The 23,875-nt window shown below is 49.6% G+C and overlaps 2 protein-coding genes across 2 annotated transcripts in view; one reads left to right on the top strand and one right to left on the bottom strand.

Annotated features, from left to right (window-relative positions):
• Positions 1-30: 30 nt before the first annotated feature.
• BRI3BP (BRI3 binding protein) lies at positions 31-15,974 on the bottom strand. Its single transcript, XM_065890476.1, has 3 exons — positions 15,667-15,974; positions 5,242-5,344; positions 31-510 (listed from the first exon to the last, which is right to left on the bottom strand). Exons 1-3 carry the CDS (start codon positions 15,865-15,867, stop codon positions 89-91), a joined length of 726 nt encoding a protein of 241 aa, XP_065746548.1. The 5' UTR covers positions 15,868-15,974; the 3' UTR covers positions 31-88.
• Positions 15,975-18,966: 2,992 nt separating this feature from the next.
• The window catches only part of DHX37 (DEAH-box helicase 37), a 29,955-nt gene continuing 25,046 nt past the window's right edge, over positions 18,967-23,875 (top strand). The window contains exons 1-2 of the mRNA XM_065889542.1: positions 18,967-19,072; positions 22,828-22,997. Coding sequence (XP_065745614.1) covers positions 18,967-19,072; positions 22,828-22,997 — 276 coding nt within the window. The remainder of the gene's footprint in view (positions 19,073-22,827; positions 22,998-23,875) is intronic.

Genomic DNA, 23,875 nt, shown 5'->3' with positions numbered 1-23,875 from the left:
TGGGGTTTGGCGTTCTTTTTTTCCTTCTTCTTTTTTGTTTCCGGAGAGAGGGCGCTGGGAGGAGGGGACCCGGCCGGCTGGCTGGTTGTCACTTGCCGTTGGAGCGGTCAAGACTCTCCAGCACTCGGTTGAGACGGATGTTGAGCAGTCTGACCTGGTTCTCCAGCTGTTCCAGCTTCTCCTCCACGCTGGGGCCACTGGGGCTGCTGCGCCAGTAGAAACCCATGGGCCCGGTCATGAAGTAGATGGCCACCACGAAGCACAGCGGCAGCACGGCATTCTCAGGCTCACCCTCGTACTTGTGCAAGATGTACACGCACGACATGGAGAACAGGATGACCCGCACCACCCAGAAGAAGCGGCCGAACACCACGTGCAGGACACTGAAGGTGAAGCCCAGGGTCAGAGACAAGAACCAGTAGGCCAGGAGGACGACGCCCACCAGCAGGAGGGCACGTGTGGGGCTGTTGGCCACCGAGCTTGGATTGAAGTACTGGGACAGGTTCGAGACTGCAGGACAGAACAGAGGGACAGCGGCCGGTTACACGGGGTCAGGGGGTTCTCTGCAAGCTGGGGGTGGGCAGCTCAGCTCACTGGCTGCCTCTGCCTCTGCTACACCCAAGGAATTAAAGTTGGCTGCCTCATTAGCCTTTATACCAAGTCCTGGGAAAAGACAGGATAAGACAGGGCAATGCTGTCATATCGTGGGTTTGAAACACCTTTCAGGTGGGGCAGAGCCTGAAAACTGGCCTTCAATTTCCTTTCTTCCTGTCTTCCATAGTAACAAATGCCCAGTGTTAGGCTGGGCACACGGCTGCCTAGGATAAGGGCGTTTCCCAGCCTCCCTTGCAGCTACATAACTAAGCTTTGGTCAAGGAGAGGTAAGCAGAAATGTTTTGGGGTGGCTTCCTAGAAGTAGTGGGAATATGCCCTTTACCTCTTCTTCTTCTGCCTGCTGGAATGTGGATGTGATGGCTGGAATAGAAGCAGCTGTCTTGTGTCATGAGGGAAGGGAGGTCACCTATTGGGGAGCAATAAGATGGGAGGGGCCTCGGACCCGAGGAGAATGTGCTACAAAGCCACCTACCTGCCTAACCACCTACCTGTGAACTTTCACATAAGAGAAATAAGCTTCCATCTTGTTTAAGCTGCTGTTATTTGGGGTCTCTGTTACTCACAGTCAAACCTAATTGTAACTGGTACCCACACATGAAGTTCCATCTTAAGAATGGAGTGAGGGCTTCCCTGGTGGCACAGTGGTTGGGAGTCTGCCTGCCGATGCGGGGGACACGGGTTCGTGCCCCGGTCCGGGAGGGTCCCACATGCCGTGGAGCGGCTGGGCCCGTGGGCCATGGCCGCTGGGCCTGCGCATCCGGAGCCTGTGCTCCTCAACGGGAGAGGCCACAGCAGTTGAGAGGTCCGCGTACCGCCAAAAAAAAGAATGGAGTGAAATGGAGGACTTGCATCTTCTGTGTGCCTGACTTAAGAAAATTTTCAAATAGAAAATTTAAAAGGATAGTAAAATAAATACTCCTATCAAAACCACCTAGGTTTAACAATGGTTAACATTTTGCTCCATCTCTAGTCACATACCTTTTTTTTTTTAAACCAAACCGTTTGAAAGAGGCACACATCCTACTTCAGCATGCAGCTTTCTTTACTAGTTTTATTGAGATATAACTGACGTACAGCACTATATACGTTCAAAGTGTACAGCATGACTTAACTTACATATAGTGTGAGATGAACACAAGTTTAGTTAGTATCCATCACCTCATATAGATACAAAAAAGAAAAGTTTCTTCCTTTTCCTGAGAACATTTAGGGTCTACTAACTCTCCTGATAACTTTCAACTATACGGTAGAGCGGTGTCAGCTACAGTCATCATGTTGTACGTGACATCCCCAGGACTTATCTATCCTATAACTGCAAATTTGTACCTTTTAACCATCTTCCTCTAATTCCCCTGCCTCCCACTTGCTGTCTCTGGCAACCACAAATCTGATCTCTCATTTTATGAGGTTTTTTTTTTTTTAATTCCACATATAAGTGAGCTCCTACAGTATTTGCCTTTCTCTGACTTATTTCACTTAGCTTAATGTCCTCCAGGTCCATCCACGTTGTTTCAAACGGCAGGATTTCCTTCGTTTTATGGTTGAATAATACTCCATCGTATATATACACACACCAAAAATTCGTTGTTGTTTTTTTATAATTTTATTTATTTTTGGCTGCGTTGGGTCTTCATTGCTGTGCGCGGGCTTTCTCTAGTTGCGGCGAGAGGGGGCTCCTCTTCGTTGTGGTGCACGGGCTTCTCATTGCAGTGGCTTCTCTTGTTGTGGAGCACGGGCTCTAGGCGCGCGGGCTTCAGTAGCTGTGGCTCACAGGTTCTAGAGTGCAGGCTCAGTAGTTGTGGCGCACAGGCTTAGTTGCTCCGCAGCATGTGGGATCTTCCTGGACTGGGGCATGAACCCATGTCCCCTGCATCGGCAGGTGGACTCTCAACCACTGCGCCACCAGGGAAGCCCTCATTGTGGTTCTGATTTGCATTTCCCTAATGACTAGTAATGTTGAACCACTAGTAATGTAGTATTGATACATTTTCTTGTACCTGTTAGCCATTCATATATCTTTTTAAAAAATTAATTAATTAATTAATTAATTTTTGGCTGCGTTGTGCCTTTGTTGCTGCGCCTGGGCCTTCTCTAGTTGCGGCGAGCAGGGGCTACTCTCTGTTGCGGTGCGCAGGCTTCTCATTGCGGTGGCTTCTCTCGTTGCGGAGCACGGGCTCTAGGCATGCGGGCTTCAGTAGTTGTGGCACGCAGGCTCAGTAGTTGTGGCTCATGGGCTCTAGAGCACAGGCTCAGTAGTTGTGGCACACGGGCTCTACAGCGCAGGCTCAGTAGTTGTGGCGCACGGGCTTAGCTGCTCCGCGGTATGTGGGATCCTCCCAGACCAGGGCTCGAACCCGTGTCCCCTGCATTGGCAGGCAGATTCTTAACCACTGCACCACCAGGGAAGCCCAGGCCTCCAATTCTTATTAACGATGGGCCCCTTTGTGCCAGGGCAGAGCCGGGTCCGAGGTTGCAGCCTGGAGGAGGCGGGCAAGACCCCACTCACGGGATCTCAGAAGGGAGATGCGTAACACACACACACAGGAGGGAGATGTTACAGCTGAGGGTGAGAACTGAGGACCAGGTTCCTCACACAGGGTAGTCAGGAGGGGCCTCTTGAAGGAGGTGTCATGTACCAGAGACCCAAGCATGGGAAAGATGGGAGCAGGCAAAGGGCTGGGAGGATCACCCCCAGCAGGGAACACCTGGAGGGACTGGAAGGTACCAAAGACCCCAGCGTGTCCAAGAACAGGATAGGGGCTGGGCAGATCCTTGCTGCTTGCAGTGTCCTTGGTGTGAACCTGGTCGATTCCAAGTGCAGCAAGAAGTCGCTGGGCAGCTTTAAGGACAGTGACCTGACCTGCCTTCTTTGGTTTTTTTTTAAATCACTACTATAAAAGCAGTAATAAAAAAAATGGCTCTGAGAACGGACCCTAGTTAGGAGCTGTGCAGGGAAGAGTTCACCCAGCAGGCCTGAGGCCACTCTTTAGAAACACCTGCTGGCAAGGTGGGCCCTTGGCTGGCATCTGGGAACTTGGATTTCTGGAGTGTGAGGTTGTGATACATAATAAGAAACACGTATTTGGTGTCCATCCCTATTTCTGGCACAGACTCCTAAGACCCTTGGAATTCCCTAAGTGACAAGTGCAATAAAAGTGTCTTGTTAATTCATAGCCCCTTTCACCCACACCTGTGCTTGTTAATCAGGTGATTCTGGAAAGCCTCTCAGGATGTACGCTGGTTGCCAGGGGAACCAACCAGATGATTAGAGGGTTAGGCCCTCTAACCTCCAGGAGGGGCTGAAGGTTTAATCCATCACCAGTAGCCAAGGAGACAATAGAACTCAGAACTGGAAGCTCCGAGTCCCTGCCCACCAACTCTGCCCCATGCATCTCCTCCACCTGGCTGTTCCTGAGTTATATCCTTTCATAATAAACCAGTAACCTAGTGAGTGAGTAAACTTTCCTGAGTTCTGCAAGCGGCTCTAGCAAATTAATTGAACCCACGGTGCGGAGGGGTCGTGGGAACCTCTGATCTACACTAGTCTGTCAGAAGCACGGATCTGTGACTGGTGTCTGAAGTGGGGCCGATTGTGGGACTGAGCCCGTGACCCGTAGGATCAGATGCTACCTCCAAGGAGATAGGGTTAGAACTGAGTTCAACTTGGGGGCACCTGGTCGGCGTCCTGGAGAGCTGAGTGAATTGCATGCACATTGCAGTGAGGGCTCCCTCCTCTCACCAAGAACAGGGGCTCCCTGGCTTGGAGGTTTTTACAATCAGTGTGGTTCACGCTGACGCCTGTTTTCCTTCGGGGAGTCGGGAATTTGGAAAGTGCAGGCAGAGAGCACCTACATGACCAGCTGCCAATAAACACCCTGGAGGCCGAGCCTCTATTGGGCGTCCCTGGTAGATGACACCTCATTCGGGGAATAAAGAGTATCCTGTGGGACGCCCCTGGGAGAGGGCTCTGGGGGCCTGTGCCTGGTTCCCCCAGACTCCACCCCGTGAGCCTTTTCCCTCTGCTGACTGTGCCTTGTGTCCTTCACTGTAATACACCACAGCTGTGAGGACGGCCGCATGCTGGGTCCCGGGAGTCCTCCTGGAGATGCACAGAACCTAGGGATGGTCTAGGGGACCCCGACACAGACTGCTGCAGGCTTCCTGGAGAGAGGCAGCAACCTGGACCAGGGCCGTGAGCTTGAATTCAAAGGGTTCCAGCAGCTGCCATCCAATTCCTAGACCAGGGCAGCAACCCCCTGGGTGGTCACACATCGCTCCTTCAGCCCTTTTGATGATTGTGTGAGTGCTGCATTCCCTGCACTAAATCCCTTTCTGTCTAAGTAACTGGAGTAGTTGGTTACGGACCCCAACAACCTAGAGACTCCACCTCCAGTCCCCGAGGTTTGCCTGGGGGCACACAAGTTGGCACTGCCCACCTGCACGTTATCCTAAATAGCATCTGGGAATCTCAGCTATTTACACACACAATGACAATAAAAAAGGTCCTCTCGTATCCTCACTGCCCCCCTAGTTTTCTCTTGTGCCACCCGCCGTGGGTACCACTCCCATAATTTAACAAGCACCAGAATGAAACGGTGCCTTCACATGAATGCCCCCCACACCTACCGTCAAGTCCAAGGACGTCCAAGAGCTCTGCCCAAACTTTCCACAGGGTTTCCACAAACATGTCCACTCCCAGCACGAACCTCTCGGTCAGCCTCGTCAGGAACTGCAGAAACGGGAGAGAGATCATTACCGACCCGGCCAAAGCTCCCTCCTGCCTAGTCCGGCCAAGCTTACACTTGGACGAGAAAACACAGCCGGCCGATGACGATGGCCACCCCAGGACTGGCCGAGTAGCCCAGGGGACTGACGGAGCTCGGGACTAAGTGTCCAGGTGCCAAGAACCAAGCAAATCTAGACAAATCTCCCTCCTACGGGGGAAGGGATGCATCGGGGCAGCCGGGAGCTCTCTGCAAAGCTGCTCACTCCACCTCCGATTCCTCCTGGAGCCCTTCTAGGCAGACTCTTTTGTCAAAGTCTCTGCCTGATTTCTCATTTTTAAACAGTGGGAGGTGCTGCAACCAACCTATTTCGCCCGGAGGCTGGGACGTTGCTGCATGGGAGCAACTCTGAAGGGCGAGAACTGTGGTTCTCACACTCAAGTCCCATCAGCATCTCCCTAGCGTGTGCAAACAGTAGAGAGAGGCCACGTCCATCCCAGCTTTAAGGACCCACGGCTACTGAAGCGCTCCGAGGATGAATATGAGGTGCACTTTCATTTCACTGTATTTAAAAAAAATATTTATCTTTTTGGCCGCGTTGGGTCTTAGCTGCGACACGTGGGATCTTTCGCTGTGGTGCCCGGGCTTAGTTGCCCCCAAGGCCTGTGGGATCGAACTGGAGTCCCCTGCATTGCAAGACGGATCCTTAACCACTGGACCACCAGGGAAGTCCCGTTTTGCTGTATTTTTTAAAAAACAAGTGATATTAAAAAAATAATAATAATAAGTGATATTCTCGGACTTCCCTGGCAGTCCAATGGTTAGGGGCCCGCGCTTTCACTGCTGAGGGCCCGGGTTCAATCCCTGGTCAGGGAACTAAGATCCTGCGTGCCGTGCAGTGCGGCCAAATTTAAGAAAAAGTGATATTCTATACACATGGTATAAAGTCTCACTCCCCGCAACCCAAACCCCCTTCCAGTGGCAGCGCTGTTACCACGCGCTTGCGGATCCTCTCTTAGATGCACCGGGTGAGGAGTGGCAGAAATGTTTCCCCCATCAGCGGCAGCATACATGTACAGTTCTGCCGTGTTTCTCACGGAACACTCAGCCTTGATTATTCAACTTCAGGCAGGACAGAGCGGCCTCATTCTTTGCAAAGATGGCATATCTGCAGCCGCTTATCCAATCCCCTATGGATGGGCACCTAGGTTATTCCCAGCTTCCCAGGGGGACCCGAGTGTTGCAAGGCTCACGCGGAGAGGTTAAATGCCTCGAAGTGAATTGGTTACAGCATTTAAAATTGGATATCCTGGTTGGAGCCATCCTCTAGGACAGGGGGAAAGAGGAGTAGTGTTGGATCAGTGGCCAGGAGAGCAAAGGATGCCATTGACCTCTGTGCTACTGCTGTCGCTTGGCTGACAGCATGCGGGGTTGGGAGCTTAACTGTCTGGGTTCAAGTCCCAGGTCTGCCCCTTATTTGCTGGGTGGCCGTGGGTAGAATATATATGCGTTATATACCAGGGCTACACCTGACAAGTGGAGTTATTAAAAGTACCCATCTCAGCTGGCTGTTCTGCGCGTTAAATGAGATTTGTGTGAAATGCTTTGACGCACCCAACAGAGGTTCAAAATGTCTACTGACATCCGATTTTTTTTTAAATTTATTATTTATTTAGGCTGTGCTGGGTCTTAGTTGAGGCATGAGGACTCTTAGTTGCGACATGCATGGGGGATCTAGTTCCCTGACCAGGGGTTGAACCCAGGCCCCCTCCAGTGGGAGAGCGGAGTCTTACCCACTGGACCACCAGGGAAGTCCCCGATCTTCTAACAGAAGCTTTGGCCCCAAGACTCTTCTGCAAGGACATCATCCTTTTAGCCTTAAATTTCCTAGCTGCAAGCACCAAAGGGATTTGTATATTTAAAGACCACATGGATAAACCTGACATATCCACACAATGGGATATTATTCAGCCATAGAAACGAATGAAGTACTGACACATGCTTCGACAAGGATGAAACTTGAAAACCTTACACTAAGGACAAGAAGCCAGATACAAAGGACCATAAATTGTGATTCCATGAATAGGAAGTGTCCACAAATATAGGAAATGTCCACAATAGGGAAATCCATAGAGACAGAAAGTAAATTAGCAGTGGCTAGGGGTTAGGGAGAGAGGTTGAGAGCTAAAGGATTTCTCTTCGAGGTGATGAAGATGTTCTACTGTTGACTGTGGTGATGGTTACACAACCCTGTGAATATACGGAAATTATATATGAACGATCTACTTTAAATGGATGAACTGTATGGTATGGGAATTATACCTCAATAAGCTGCTATTTAAAAACTGGAAGGGTACTAACATAACACCGTAAATCAACTGTACTCCTATCTAAAAAGAGGTTTTTTTTAAACTGGAAGAGTAAAAAAAAATAATGGAAGGGTTGATGTAAAAAAAAAAAAAAGGAGGAAGTATCTGAGTGTCTGAAAGAAGAGAGGGTCACTGTCCGTCTCTATGGCAGGGGTAGGTGGGTGAGGGGATTTCAGAGAATGTATCATCACCTGAAGAGAAGGCACACTGGTGTTGGTTTAGTTATAATTCTTTTTTGGTTAGAGATTTACTGACATATCATTTACATACCATAAAGTTCCCGTTTTTAAAAGGCACGATTCACAGCTTCTTTTTAGAAATTCCCCATAATCTAACGTTAGAACATTTTCATCGCCCCAAAAGGAGTCTTGTCCCTGTCAGGAGTCACTCCCCATCGCCTCCCACCCCCAACCTAGGCAACCACTAATCTCCTTTCCATCTCCATGGCTTTGCCTTTCCTGGACTTTCCATACCAGTGGAATCAGGCAATCCGTGACCTTTTGTGCCTGGCTCCTTGCACTCAAAATAACATTGTCAAGGTTCACCCGTGTTGCAGCATGTATTGGTACTTAATTCCTCTTTCTTGCCAAAGAGCATTCCCTTTCAGGGATCTACCGCGTTGTTGCTCCTGTCGTAATTCTTTAAAGTACGCGTGATTTGTACACGTTTGCCAATAAGTAGCAACTTGTACATTTTGTTCAAGTGGAGGAAAGAGGAAAGAGCTCCAATACCAAAAGCTACTGGGCTTTTCAAGGGCACCAGCTCTCCTAGAAAGGGTGTGAGGAAGTACTTATTTGGGGAGGAAGAGACAACAGCTGCTGCTGTTGCTGACCCTGTCTGTGCCTCCACTTTCTCAGCTGTAAAATGGGACTAAGATAAGACAGCCATAAGAACCTGTAAAGGCCTCAGGACATGGGAGCTGCTTAGGTTGCTTGTGTCAGACCCGAGGATTTGCTGGGTGGCAACCCAGCGCTCCCAGCAAGGATGGAGGTCCGGCCCTCTCTCCAAACGGAGCCATCCCCTTCCCACCTAACAAACGTCTTCAAGCAGGTGCTCAGAAACCCACAGGCTCAACCAGGGTCCGGTCTGGCTCAGAGGAAAGTCAGGCCCACCCTGGGGACCAGCCAGGGCAGGAGAGGGTGTTGCAGGGACAGACCCATTGTGGGCCTTTTGGACTGAGCGGTGGGAACCACACTTGCCCTCTGCCCCGGGGGCTGGCACCACTCACTGTGGCTTCCCCTTGGGCAATGTGACTCCTTGGCTCCCTTGTCTGTGTGAAGACACAGGAGCCCTCAGGGAGTGTTGCAGGCTGCACCGTGTTCCTCCAAATCTCAGCGAGGGTGAAATGGGATCAGTATGAGGGACCCTGATCCAACAGGACTGGTGGCCCTACAAGAAGAGATGGGGACATAGACACACACAGAGGAAAGACCATGTGAGGACACAGGGAGAAGCCGGCCACCTGCCAGCCAAGGAGAGAGGCCTCAGGAGAAACCAACCCTGCCAGCACCTCGATCTCAGGTTTCCAGCCTCCAGAACTTCCAGATGGTACATTTCTGTGTGAGCTGCCCAGGCTGTGGTCCTTCCTCACGGCAGCCCTGCAGACTAAGACGGGGGTTCAGCGGAGCCCAGAGCCTGAAGCAGTTCACAGGAATCACGTGAAAAGCTGAACCTACGACACAGCTTGTATGTTTTCTACAACCTATAAAATACGGCCAATAGCTTATAATAACTATGAATGGAGTATAACCTGTAAGAATTGTGAATCACTATGTTGTACCCCTGAAATTTATAACTGCCCTTGCCTGTGCCCAGCAAGGACACAAGACCCTCGCATAGAATTCCTGCTGGAATTGTAATTCCTCAATCTAACCCTGGGAATGCAATCAGGTAAGATGCATCGTATGAAAATTCAAAAGTCAACTGGCCTGTCCCAACCCCACGGAGATACCATGTCAGCCCCACTAAAGTGGCTACACTAAAAGAGACAGACAACCATCAACAGATGAATGGAGAAAGATGTGGTTCACGCACACACACCACCCACACACACACACCCCGGAATATTACTTGGCCATAAAAAAGAATGAAATTTTGCCATTCGCACCAGCTTGGATGGACCTGGAGCGTACTACGCTTAGTGAAATAAGTCAGACAGAGAAAGACAAAAACTGGGGCTTCCCTGGAGGTCCAGTGGTTGAGACGCCACGCTTCCCGTCAAGCAGAAACAGAAACATAGAGGTAGAGAACAGATGTATGGATGCCAAGGGGGAAAGGGGTGGTGTGGGAAGAACGGGGATTGACACGTACACACTATTGATACTATCTATAAAACAGACAACTGATGGGAACATACTGTAGAGCACAGGGAACTCTACTTAATGCACTGTAGTGTCCTAAATGGAGGGGATATGTGTATATGTATGGCTGATTCATTTTGCTGTGCAGTAGAAGCTAACACAACATTGTAAAGCAACTATACTCCAGTAAAAATTAATTATAAAAAAAAAAAAGAGGGCTTCCCTGGTGGCGCAGTGGTTGAGAGTCCGCCTGCCGATGCAGGGGACACGAGTTCGTGCCCTGGTCCGGGAAGATCCCAGGTGCCACGGAGCGGCTGGGCCCGTGAGCCATGGCCGCTGAGCCTGTGCTCCGCCACGGGAGAGGCCACAACAGTGAGAGGGCCACGTACCGCAAAAAAAAAAAAAAAAGAGACTCCGTGCTTCCATTGCAGGGGGCGCAAGTTCGATCCCTGGTCCAGGAACTAAGGTCTTGCACGCCGGGTGGCTAGAAAGTTAAGAAGAAAGAAAGAAAGAAGGAAAGACAAATACTGTAATGATAACTGTTATATGTGGAATCTAAAAAATACAACAGTGAATATAACAAAAAAGAAACAGATACAGAGAACACACTAGGGGCTACCAGTGGGGAGAGGGAAGGGGGGAGGGGCAAGATAGGGGTAGGGGCTTAAGAGGTACAAACTACTGTGTATAAAATACATAAGTTACAAGGATATACTGTACAGCACAGGGAATACAGCCAATATTCTAAAATAACTATAAATGAAGTAGAGTCCAAAAAGATATTGAACCACTATGTTGTACACTTGAAACTAATATAATATTGCAAATCAACTACATTTCAATTAAAAAATAAACTAAATAAAATGCATCCAAGGGGTGGGGGGAAGACAAGAACATGTGCTGGCGAGGATGGGGAGAAAGGAATCCTCGTACACTGCTAGTGGGAACGTAAAACGGTACAGCTGCACAGAGGTTCCTTGAAATGTTGAGAGCTGCCGTATGACCCAGCAATTCCACTCCTAGGTACATACTCCAAAATACAGAAAACATATATGCGCATAAAAACTTGCACATGGGGCTTCCCTGGTGGCGCAGTGGTTGAGAGTCCGCCTGCCGATGCAGGGGTGACGGGTTCGTGCCCCGGTCCGGGAAGATCCCACATGCCGCGGAGCGGCTGGGCCCGTGAGCCATGGCCGCTGAGCCTGCGCGTCCGGAGCCTGTGCTCCGCAACGGGAGAGGCCCCAACAGTGAGAGGCCCGCGTACCGCAAAAAAACAAAAACAAAAAAAAAACTTGCACATGAATGTTCAAAGCAGCACTATTCATAGAATCCAAAAAGTGGGAACAACCCAAAGGACCATCAACTGATAAATGGATAAATAAAAAGCCATAAGAAGGTACGAAATACTGACACAGGTTACAAAAGGGATGAACCTTAAAAACACGATGCTGAGTGAGAAAGAAGCCAGATGCAAAAGACCACACTGTATGATTCCATTTGTAGGAAACGCACAGAATAGGCAAATCCATAAAGACAAAGAAGATGATGGGTTGTCAGGGGCTGGGGGAGGGGGGTGACTGCTAATGGGTATAGGGTTTCTTTGGAGGGGGGATGAAAATGTTCTAAACTTGATTGTGGTGACGGTTGCACAGCCCTGTGAATATAATAAAAATCACTGAACTTTCAGTGAATGAATTGTATAGTGTCTGAATTACAGCTCCATAGAGCTATTAAAAAAAAAGACATAAATGTCAATGTCGTAAAAGCCTCCCTTACCCCCAAATGGGTGAAGGGACTTTGACAGACTAAAGGGAACTAAAGAGACAAGCGTTGATTGGGTGCTGGCTTTTTTTTAAAAAGCTATAAAGGAAATGCAAATATGGGCTGTATATTACAAAATATTATTGTACTAAATTTAAGTTTTGGGGTGGAGGGGCCACAGTATTATGGGTTTGTAGGAGAAAAGTGTCACGATGTCTGCAATTTACTTTCAAAAACAGCGTGTGTATGTGTGTGCTTGTTAGTGAAAGAGAAACAGTTTGGGGGGAGGGAAATGGTGAACCCAGGTGGAGTTTCTAGTTGTTCCTTATTCAATTCTTTCAGCTTTTCAAAATAAAAACGAAATGTTATTTTGATTGTGGTGATGTTTTCAGGGGTATATCCATATGGCAAAATTTACCAACGTGTACACTTTTGTCCCACGTTAAATATGTGTAGTCTATGTCGACTACCCCTCAATAAAGCTGTTAGAATGTTGGTGGGAAAAAAAAAAAGACTGGAAAGTGTCAAAGTTACTCTGCTCAAAATATTTGCTTACAAAGCAAAAGAATGTAAGCCTCTTAAAAAAAAAAATAAAGACCAACAGTTCAATAATGGCAAAGGAAAACAAAAAGCAGTTCCCAGAAAAGAAGATGCCAATGTATTCTGGATAAGTGAAAAGACCATCTATCTCACAGTAATATAATAAAACCAAAAAGTTTACTGACACTTGGTTGGAGAGGGTTTGGGAACCAGCCCTCACACGTATGATGGGAGTATAACTGGAAAACAATTCAGTAATATCTCTCAGTACTAAAAAAGTACATGAACTGGAACTGTGCATAAAGGACACGGCAATCAAAACTAATTTACGCAGTCAGAGTCAGGAGAGGGGCTGTCTTGGGGCAGGGGGATTTCGACCATACTTTTCTAGATCTACATGCTGGTCACATGGGCGTGTTTGGTGTGTGACAATTCATTATGTTGTATAACTTACACAGAAAAGTGCACCAATTATATTTCAATTAAAACTTTTAAAACGCACAGATCCTTTGGCTCAGCAATGACGTTTCTAACAATTTACAGATGAACTTGTCTACGCGCGCTCCAAAACATTTATACAGAAGGACCTTGATTGCAGCCTGGATTCACGAGGCAAAAGACAGGAAACTAGTGAAACACTGGCCATCAAGAGTAGGTTGAACGACGGTGCTTCCTTACACTAAATTACAGCAGGCGAATCCTTCTTATATAAATATCTTCTACCATTTACTAAATGCTCATTAAGTGCCTGGTATTGTACAACCTGACTAATCACATTCAACCGTCCAATTTACCTCCTTTGCACAAATGAGACACACAAAGGTCAAGCAACCGGCCCAAGGTCACAGAGCTAGTGAGACGCAGAGCTGGGATTCGAACCCATGTCTGTTGGAGAGCAAGGCCCATGCTCCAAACCAGAAGAAGGTCAGGGGTTAACTTTAGACAAGTCCTAGTAGAACATGGAGTGTTTCATTAAACACCCTCAAACTTCACAACCCACTAAGCAGGTCTGGCTCGCTGAAAACTACGGTCGCTAGCAGATCCAGTTTCCCCCAAGCCTGGCCGGTCTAGGCTACACTAGGCAGGAAGTATCGGGGCAGCCTCATTCTAGATGCCACAATGATTAGGGGAATCAGGAAGGGTCATGATGCTGGAAGACCAGTGAGGGTACCAGTGTGGTCCCCAGACCCACTGTGCCTGGTTCAAATCCTGGCTCTTCCACCCAGTCTGACCTGAAGCCGGTCACTTCCCCACTCTGTGCCTCAGTTTCCCTATGTGTAAAATGGAAACATTAATAGTACCTACCTCACAGGCCTGTTCTAAGGATTAAGTGAGTTACTCTACCTATAAAAGGACTTAGAACATTGGACCACCTATTTGCTAGAAGGGATGCTGCCCAGTTCATGAATTGCTGAATAAAACCAATTAGATCGTTTTTTAAAAAGGCGCATTTGGGGACTTCCCTGGCAGTCCAGTGGTTAAGACTCTGCGCTTCCACTGCAGGGGGCTCAGGTACAATCCCTGCTCAGGGAAGTAAGATCCTGCATGCGGCTTGGCCAAAAAAAAAGGATAAAAGGTGCATCCTAAACAAATAAATTAGTATTATTGCCATCTCTACTGAAGGCACAAAACTTCATTTACCACAAAACTTCAGTTCTGACCTCGAGATTCTCAGATTCTTTGCCAGAATACAGCTGTCTTATTGGCACCAACCCATATTAGACTCTTAAGTATCTATTTTGTATTTCACGCCCGCGGACCTTATATTCTCAGATAGGACCGTCGGCCAAGACATGGGTTACTTGTGCTTACCCTCCTCAAAAAAAGTCACACTTCTTTTTGCTGTAAAAGGAATGATTTCTGCCTTCAAATGGCTCAGGGACATGGCAGGAGGGAAGCGCAGATTCACCCTTTACACTCAGGCAGACTGGATGGCCACCTTTCTGCACTCAGGTGTTTTTGTTTCCTCCCTCCGTGGCCACCTACAAAGAGATCCCGCCAGAACCCACAACCTCTACGGAGGCTCAGAACACCCATAGGAGATGGTGGTCAGAAGTCAGTTTTCCCAACAAATTAACTTGTATTTCACCTCATCCAATTAGAATATCCAGCCAATCTGATTCGGGCTTTAATGTTCTTTCCTTTCCCCTCCACCTCAAGCACCAGAAAACTTTTTTTAAACCCTGAAAGCCCTTTCAGCGGGGCTTCGCAATGTTGATTTGCTCCTTGGCCAGGATATTAACTAACAACAGTAGCTCACACTGATTCTGCCATTACTCTGAGCCAAGAAGGTACCAACGATTCATAATTACAAACTCATAACCAAGAGGATATTATCATTAGCCCCATTTAAGGAATAAAGAAACGGAGGCTCAAAAAAGTGAAGCCACTTGCCCAAAGCTATCCAGTAAAAGCTGGAACTTAAACCCAAACTTCTCTCCGCTCCAAAACCCCAGGACTGGCGCAGAGCAAAGGAATTAAGAGGACGAGCAGTAAGGAACCGCCTGACCACAGGTAACTGTCCCCCTATTCACTTCCCCTTTCTCGGGGGACTTTCACCCCGAATGGCTACCGAGGGCAAAGAAGGGAGAAAGAACTCCCTGCGCTTCTTCGGAGCGCTCAACACCATCCCCAGGGGTCTGAGTCTCCTCAACAGCTCCAAAGTAAACAAAACGTTCCAAGTGAAAGGCCCAGCACACAGTAGGTGCTTAAAAGGGTTGTTACGGTGCCAGGTTGCCAAAGCAACAGAGCAGACTGCATTACTCCCATTCTTAAAAAATAATTTAAAAAGTAAAAAGCCTAAATATCTTCAAAGCAGAAGAAGGAGGGCCTCAGGTGCTCAGGGGAAGTGGGTCGGGTGCAAGGCTACGGGAAATTCGGGGTTGCTGGGGAGAGCGCAGCAGCGTGGGGAGAGGGCGCGGGCGCTGGCTGGCAGGGCGCCCCCCCGCCCCTCCCCCCCGCACCGGGCAGCCGCCACGATGCCTGGCTCACAGTAGGCGCTCATTCAAACGTGTTGAATGAATGAATGAGAGGCGCGGCCGGCGTCAGCGCCGCCCAGAGGAGGCCCGGGCCGCGCACCCCCGGGGGCAAGGTCCAAGGAGAAGTACCGCATGGCACAGAGGGCGCACCGAGGCCCTGTGCCGGAACCGGCCCCCAGACCCGACGCTGGCTGGGCAGGGCCTGGGCGGCAGGCGGAAGGCTCCGGGGCTCAGACCGGGCTCCCCCGCCCCAGACCCGGGCCCCCCTCTTCCCGCGCCCCGGCCGGCCTGCAGCCCCGGAGGCCGCGCACGGCCCAGGCGGGCCCCGGGTGCGCGGCGGCTGCGGCAAGGTGACCGCGGGCGCGGGCGCGGCGCCCACCTTCTGAGCGGCGCGCACGTTGTCCTCGCCGAACAGGCTGCTGACGCTCTGCGAGAAGGTGTTGACCGTGCGGCGGTAGCTGTTCTTCTCGGTGCCGCCGCGGCCCCGTGCCCCTTGCACGCCCGGGGCCAGCAGCCCGAACAGCAGCAGCAGCAGGAACCCAGCCTGGGCCCGGGGTCCGCCCGAAGAGCGCGCGCCCATCCTGGGGCCGGTGGGATGCGGGGTCCGGGAGAAGGGTGAGAGCCGCACGGTGAGACGCCGCGGCTCCAGCGGGGACCGCGTTGGCGCGCTCGGTGGCCAAGCACCGCACCTCTGCCCGCGCCGCGCCGCCGCCGCCGCCGCCGCCGCGCCGCCTGCCCCGCCCCGCGCGCACAGGCTCGAAGGCCCCGCCCACGCCGCGCCCCGCCCCCGGACGCGGGACCCGCCGGCGACCTGGCCGGAGCGCGAGAGGCGGCTGTGAGGTTGATGATCTCCACGCCCCCACCGCCCGGAAGTCTTCCCTGACCTGGTGGGGCTTTAACTTTTTCTTTCTTAAAAAATAATTTTTATTTTTAACTTTTCTATAAAAAGCAACCCAAGCTTGTAAAAGTGGAAACAGCCCCAACAAGGACGAGTGCAATTGATTGGAAAATATGAACTGTAAACGTTTTATATATCGCTGAATTTATAATGACACCCCAAAATTGGCCACCGTTGCCGATGGCATGGGCACGAGCTTATTCATTCATTCTGAAATGTTTAAAAGAAAAGCATTAAGCGTCCCTCCTGCCCTTCTTCAAAGAACTCTATTTCAGAGTCACAAAATAGTCGAGGACCGGAAGTTCTTTTTAGGAAAGTCCCGCTAGCAAATGAGGAGGGAGTGAAAGAGATTAGAAAATTAGAAATTAGAAAATCCGTTTGCACTCCTTAATGAAATGACGGGTCCAGGCCACAATCATCAAGACACTAAAACCAAAAGGTGGCAGGTCGGTGGGGAACTTAAAAAAGCAGAGGCCAGGACCTGGTCAGGACCTGGACCCGCCAGTCTTAGTGGCAGAAGTACCAGCGCCACCTATGATGGATTCTTGCCAAACACTTTGGACCCAAACTTGATGTGGCCTCCACATCTAACCAACAGTTTACAGGAAATATGGGGGATGGAGAAAAAAATTAGAAGCAGCAGAAGCAATCAGCTAAAGCCAGAATGTGGAGCATTCAACAGGATTAACGACCCAGTTTCCTCAATAAGTAAATGACATAAAAAATAAAAGCAGGGGAGCTTCCCTGGTGGTGCAGTGGTTGAGAGTCCGCCTGCCGATGCAGGTGAAACGGGTTCGTGCCCCAGTCCGGGAAGACCCCACATGCCGTGGAGCAGCTGGGCCCGTGAGCCATGGCCACTGGGCCTGTGCGTCCGGAGCCTGTGCTCCGCAACGGGAGAGGCCACAACAGTGAGGGGCCTTGTTTGCATCCTAAATCAAACCACGTCTAACCAGACATTTTTTGAGACCACCAGGAAAATAAAACTTAACTTTTGTCAACCCAAAGAGTGAAAAATTGCCTCTTTTTGAACTTACATTTTTCTAGATTCCTGGTGAGGTTTTCATACATTCACTGGCCTTATACTTCTTTTTTTTAAAAGGAAACTTTTTTTTATACTGAAGTATAGCATACCAACAGAAAAATACACAAATCATAAGGTGCCTCTCCATGAATTTAAATGACACACAAGGTGACCAGCACCCAGGTTGAAAAAAGGAACATTACCAGCTTTGCAAAATGGCTCCCTTTGCCCTCTCCCATTCACTATGCCCCCTCCAAAATTTAGGGGATTCATTTTGCCTGTTTTTGAACTTTATGTGAATTGGATCATAAAGTATGATCTTTTGTGATTGGCTTCTTTTGTTCAACATTATATTAATGAGATCCATGCTGTTGTGTATTTGCCTTTTCTCCTTTTGCTTTATAAAGTGTTCTCTATAACTTCTGGAGATAATACTTTGGTATATAATACTTTAGAAGAAAATGTAAGAGAATGTTCTATTACCTACCTAATAATTTGAAGATGAACACACTTTTTATTTACTTAAATAAACATATTGAAAGAAGAAACTGTAGATCATTATCATCCGAAGGAATAAAACCTATGAAAACACAGGTTTGATTTGCTCATTATAACGTTTTCGCCCCAAATCCTTTTTACTTAATTAAAAGCATGTTCATATGTATACTATGTAAATCCTCTCACGCACCACCTGTGTGTTCGTGGGGGCTTTTTTTTTTTTCACACACACACACACTGTATTTTATTTTTACAAGAGATGAATAAACTGACACCAAGCATTGTAAATGGATGATCGCAACAAAAGGGGGGTTTGTTTTTGTCTTTGGGGGGAAGAGGGGAGCTCATCCAAATTAATCACACTCTTCATTCATTCATTCATTCAAACCAACAACAATTTATTGCTTACCTGCTCTGCAGCATATCTGCGTTGTTCTGCGTTGGCTCAGGGGCCCAGCCGCTCCACGGCATGTGGGATCTTCCCGGACCGGGGCACGAACCCATGTCCCCTGAATCGGCAGGCGGACTCTCAACCACTGCGCCACCAGGGAAGCCCCAAATAAGTCTTAAAAATAACTTTATCCTTTCTAAAATTCTAAAATAACGCCTAGTGTCTTCACTTTTTTTGTGATATAATTTAAATGTTTGCCCTTAACCGATTAATGCTTTTAACAGAAAAAAGGAGACACAATATAGATGTTCTAGTCGCAAGATACAGGATTCAGAAAATACATTATTTCCCAGTGCGCTACAGACAATGGGATGTGGTCATGAGAATTCAAAGTTGTCTAATAGATGCCTTCTTTTAGTTCTACCTGTCACTGTAATGGAAATATTTAGGGCCTTTTTATTACACAACTGTTTCTTGTAGGAATATCAGAAAATGCAGATAAGCAAAAAAGAGAGGGAAGAAGATTGTATTGGGGCAGGGTTATATTTTTAAAGGTGACAGAACACTCCCATTCCCAAATAGCCAAATTAATATTGGTATTTAGAGACTCAGACCAAACCTCTGTGAGAACAGTCCTGGGCTTAAACTAAGTCCCTCCTCTAACTTGGTCCCGCCTCCGCCGCCGGCCGGCCCTGACTTTCAGCGCGGCCCCTCCTCCAGCCCCGCCCCCAGGGATTCCGTTAGTTTCAGCTCTCGCGAGAACTCAGCCCGGAAATTTTCCGGCCGGAACGTGCGGTGGGATACCACGTGGGTTGGGCTTCGTAGTGTGCTGGTCGTAGGACCTGCGGGAGCAGAACAGAAGCCGGGCGCCATGGGGAAGCTGCGCCGGAGGTACAACATCAAGGGGCGTCAGCAGGCGGCCCCCGGCCCTTCGAAGGGCCCTCCCGAGCCGCCCCCTGTGCGGCTGGAACTGGAGGGTAAGTAAGGCGCCCCCGGACGGGGGCTGGGATTCGGGGGAGGGACCAACCAGGGCCTCGGGGCAGGGCTGGCCAATGGGGGCCGAAGGGCTCCCGGACTATGCCCTGCCTCCGCGACTCGGGCGGGCGACACGGAGAGACACCCCTCTCCCAGATGATACAAAGGAAGGGGGAATAGTGACAGTTGCGTTTTAACTGAATTCGGAACAATACCTGGAGTTTTTTTCCAGTGGGGTCCAGCCCAAGTATAGCTCTAGGGGGAGTTTGGGCAAGGAATTACAAGGTAATTCCATCCATTCTAATGGCTTCGATTACAACCTCCCTACCAGCGACCCCTGAGTTTGTATTTTTCAGCCCAGACCTGTGTGCTTAGCTCCAGGCTGCTGAACGTTTCTGCCCAGACTCCTCCGTTTTGTTAGGAATGGCTACTGTGTGCCAGGCACTATTCTAGGAGAGTAACAGAAGAGGAGATGAAGGGAGAAACTCCCTGCCCTGCAGAGTTCACATGCTTCTGGGAAGAGACAAGCAAAGATAAAGACAAAATACATAGGATGTTTTGCATACATTCATACTAAAGAGATAAAGCACAAGAGGTGTTTGGGCAGGTTGCAGTGTTTCATGGAGGTGGGGGGCGGCGGGGAAGGCCCTATTGAGAAAGCGTTGAATCCTTTTTTAAGACCTGAAGGCAGTCAGAATGGCTGAGTGGAGATGAAATTTTAAATGGGGCAGAAAAAAATAAAATAAAATGGGGGCAGGATCTTGTAGGGCCTGGTGGGCCATGGTGAGGATGGTGGCCCTGCAGAGTTGAGAGCAGAGGAGGGACACAGGATGGGCTTAGGTTTTTTTTGTTTTTGTTTTTGAATAAATTTATTTTATTTATTTACTTTTGGCTGCGTTGGGTCTTCGTTGCTGCAAACAGGCTTTCTCTAGTTGCGGCGAGCGGGGGCTACTCTTCGTTGTGGTGCGCGGGCTTCTCATTGTGGTGGCTTCTCTTGTTGCAAAGCACGGGCTCTAGGCGTGCGGGCTTCAGTAGTTGCAGCACGCGGGCTCAGTAGTTGTGTCTCGTGGGCTCTAGAGCGCAGGCTCAGTAGTTGTGGCGCACGGGCTTAGTTGCTCCGCGGCATGTGGGATCTTCCCTGACCAGAGCTCGAACCCGTGTCCCCTGCACTGGCAGGTGGATTCTCAACCACTGCGCCACCAGGGAAGCCCAGGGCTTAGGTTTTAACAGCATCACTTTGCTGTGTTGAGGAAAAGCAGTAGAGGGCAGAGAATCTGGGCGATCTGATAGGAGGCTGCTGAGTACATTGACTCTGGCAGGAGTTGATGCTCGGACCAGGGAGGCAGCAGTAGAGGTGGTGAGAGGTGGTTGGATTCAGGATGTATTTGGAAGATGGAGCTTTGTTCTGGCTGTGCGCAAGAGCAAAGGACACGTCAAGAACAAATCCCAGGCGTGCGGCTGGAGGCTGGAGCAAGCAGGCATGGGCAGCTTGCGGGGAGGCCAGGAGCTTGGCTTTGGATATGAGTGGTTTGGGGGGCCTGTCAGATATCCAAGTAGAAGGGTCAGCAGGCAGCTGCTGAATCGGACGCTTGAGAGAGGCAAGTCCAGGGGAGATAGCAGTTTGGAGTCATCTGTGTATAGATGATATTTATTTGAAGTCTGAAGACCAGACTGGCTCGCTGAGGCAATGAGTCCGGTCCAGTGAGGTGGGAAGAGAACCCTGGGAGAGTGTGGTTGTCCGGGGACCAAGAGGAAGACCTGCCGTCTGTGTCAGATGTGGCCGTGGGATCAGGCAGGGAGAGAAAGGACCGTGGATGTAACACTGGGGAGGCCATCGGCGACCATGATGGGTCCAGTTTCGGGTGAGAGTTGGGCTGAAGTGATTGAGTGGGTTCAGCTGTCTTGCAGGCCCCTGAGACTGAACACATTCCAAAGTTGGACTCATCCAGCTGCTTGTATAGGATCCGTGAGGGCCAAGCAGATTTAGGTGTTAGGGAAGAGTGAGTCTAGATTCAGGAGGTGGAGGGAGGGAGAGAGAGCCGGGGCCGCTGGCTTCCCTCAACCCGCTAATCAGCCTCTTCTTCCACACTCTCCTCTTGGACCCGGAAGGCAGTGGGGTTATAGGAAAGATTGTCAGAGTGGGAATCTGGAGTCCAAGTTCCCGCCTTGGAAGTTGCAGGGATAGGCTGGGAGTTGAAGCAAATCGCCTGACATCTCTGTGCCTCAGTGTTCTCAGCTGTCCAGTGGGTCCAGCAGTAACAGTCATCCTACCTGCTCTCAGAGTCACGGAGGTGGTATTTTGGGAGAATATGTTTGTGACTGAAACGAGAATGCTTTGAAAAGTAAAGACAAGCTGTAGAGATGTGACATTGTCCTGTGATGGGTGTCATCCATTGTAACAGCAGTGACAACTCAGGAAGTGAGATGGCCCCTCTAAGAGGGCAGAAGACCCCTGGACTGACAGTTGGCTGAGAGCAGAGGGACCCGAGGTCTCTTAGACTCAAAGATTTGGGGAAAGTGGTTTCTCACCCCAGAACAAGACATCTCTGTCTATCCCCACCTTTCTCAGGGGCCAGAGGGATCTTACAAGAATATAAAGCAGGTTACCTTCTTCAAAGAGCTTTCCCCGATCCAATATCACCCTTTTTCTTATTTTTCTTTTTAGCACATCTCCCCCGCCCCTTTTTTTCTATAGCACAGTGGTTCTCAAATTTTTTGCACCAAGAACCCTTTTATATTCCTAAAAATTGAGGACCCCAAAGTGCTTTTGTTAGTGTGGGTTGTGTCTGTCGATATTTACCGTATTAGAAATTAAAACCGAGAGATTTTGAAGCACAAGCGCGTACAAGCACACACTCCTTTAGCTGTCACCACGTCACACGATTTGGAGCCTTTGGAAAATACTGCTATACACTCTTTTCTTTTTCTCCCCCTGCTTTTAATTTGTTTGAGAACTGCAGAATGGATGGCTTGCATTGCTTAAAATAGTCTCATTCTTCTGACTGAGGAGCACACAACCGCTCCTACACTTGGTAATGTCATAAAGTTGTACAAAGCCTGAGCAGTTAATAAAAGTCAGACACTGCCTGTGCGGGGACTCCAGCGTTGGGTGTCAGGCAGAAATACGTGCTCCCCAAGCCCCCTCCTCCCCATGGTGCTGCAGTAGGTTTGAGTTGAAGAGTGATAAGGGAGCTGGATTTTGGTCTGAAACATATACTTTCAAACTCCGAGTTTTTTTTTTTTTTTTGGCCACGCCACACGGCTTTTGGGATCTTAGTTCCCTGACCAGGGATTGAACCCGTGTCCCTGGTGGTGGAAACACGGAGTCCTAACCACTGGACCACCAGGGATGTCCCAGACTCCACCATTTAAAAATAGATGTGACGCAAGCTTGGTACTCAGTCCACTGTACACGTGTGAGAGAGCGTCTTTCAGAGTTATTGTGAAGATGGCCCCGCTGAACACAGGGCCCCGCTGGGAGGGAGGCGCTGTTGCAGCCTGTTCCCTCCTTGCTGCGCCCCCATCCCTCTCCCCACAACGCAAGGACAGCTGACCCGTGGCAGGTGCTGGGTGGACTGGTGGAATGAAGGTGTGACGGGCCTGCGCCCCTGTTCCTATGCGGGTGCCCGGGTGGCTCTCACTGTGGGCAGGAGGGTCAGCCTGGAGGAAAACGGCGTTAACGCAGCATCTTGAGACTCGCAGGCGTCCGCGCTTTCTGTCCTCCAGGGCTGTGGGTCAGGCAAGCGTGTCTTTTCAGATAAGGACACGTTGAAAGGAGTCGATGCAAGCAACGCGCTCATCCTGCCTGGCAAGAAGAAGAAGAAGACCAAAGCCCCTCCCCTGTCCAAGAAGGAGAAGAAACCCCTGACCAAGAAAGAACGGAAGATGCTGCAGAGAATCTTAGACCAGAAGGAGAAGAAGCGCCAGGTATGCACGCTCTGTCTGCATGGCGAGGGATGGGTCGGGGTGTCTGTGACCCCCGACGTGATCCCTGTGGCTGGACTGTCGGATAGAACTTTCCAGAAGGAGGGACAAGTTCTCTGTCTGCAATGTCCAGTACAGTGGTCACCAGCCACACGTGGCTGTTGAGTGCTTGAGATGTGGCCAGTGTGGCCGAGGAATTGGATTTTTAACGTGATTTGGTTTTAATTAACTTAAATGCAAATAGCCACGTGTGGCTAGTGCCCCGTATGGGACACACAGATCCAGAACCTTTCCAGTCCTTGGGAGATGTGCTACTTGGGTATCTGTCGGTCTGGGACAGGTCCAGCTTTGTGGAGGCCACCTGATTGTTGAACCAGGAGTTGGTCGATCAACATGCTCACTTTTTATTTTCCCCCCTCATTCATTTTGTTGTTTATTTTTTAACTTCATTCTGGAGAATTTTAACCTTTTTTGCTTAATATTTTTTTAAGGAGAAAATTTTGTAATGAGAAATTCGAACATATATAAAGCTAGAGACAACAGCGTCATGGACTCCAGCGTACCTGTCCTCAGCTCCAACAGTTGTCAGGCTCGTGGTCAACCTCGGTCGTCTCCACGGCCGGTCACTTTCCCACCCCCTGGGTCAGAGCCCAGGCAGCATCAATCTGTACTAGTTTCTGTGGCGGCCTTGACAAGTGACCACAAACTGTGTGGCTTAAAACAATGGAAATGTGTTCTCTCGGTGATCTGGAAGCCAGAAGCCTGAAATCGAGGTGTCAGCGGGGCCGTGCCCCTTTTGAAGTCTCCAGGGGACGGTCCCACCTGGCCTCTTCCAGCTCCTGTGGCTCCGGATTTCCTCGGCTCATGGCCACATTGCTCCA

This window comes from Phocoena phocoena, chromosome 13, assembly GCF_963924675.1.
Source record: "Phocoena phocoena chromosome 13, mPhoPho1.1, whole genome shotgun sequence".
NCBI lineage: Eukaryota > Metazoa > Chordata > Mammalia > Artiodactyla > Phocoenidae > Phocoena > Phocoena phocoena.
The sequence above is the reverse complement of the archived record's forward strand: the minus strand, read 5'-3'. Positions and strand labels throughout refer to the sequence as shown.

Bases quoted from the DNA above. Each gene is read 5' to 3' on its own strand.
- BRI3BP (XM_065890476.1), bottom strand. From the start codon at position 15,867: ATGGGCGCGCGCTCTTCGGGCGGACCCCGGGCCCAGGCTGGGTTCCTG. The intron at 5,345-15,666 runs GTGGGCGCCGCG...CCGTTTCTGCAG, and splicing joins ACGTGCGCGCCGCTCAGAAG to TTCCTGACGAGGCTGACCGA. The intron at 511-5,241 runs GTAGGTGTGGGG...TCTGTCCTGCAG, and splicing joins GGACGTCCTTGGACTTGACG to TCTCGAACCTGTCCCAGTAC.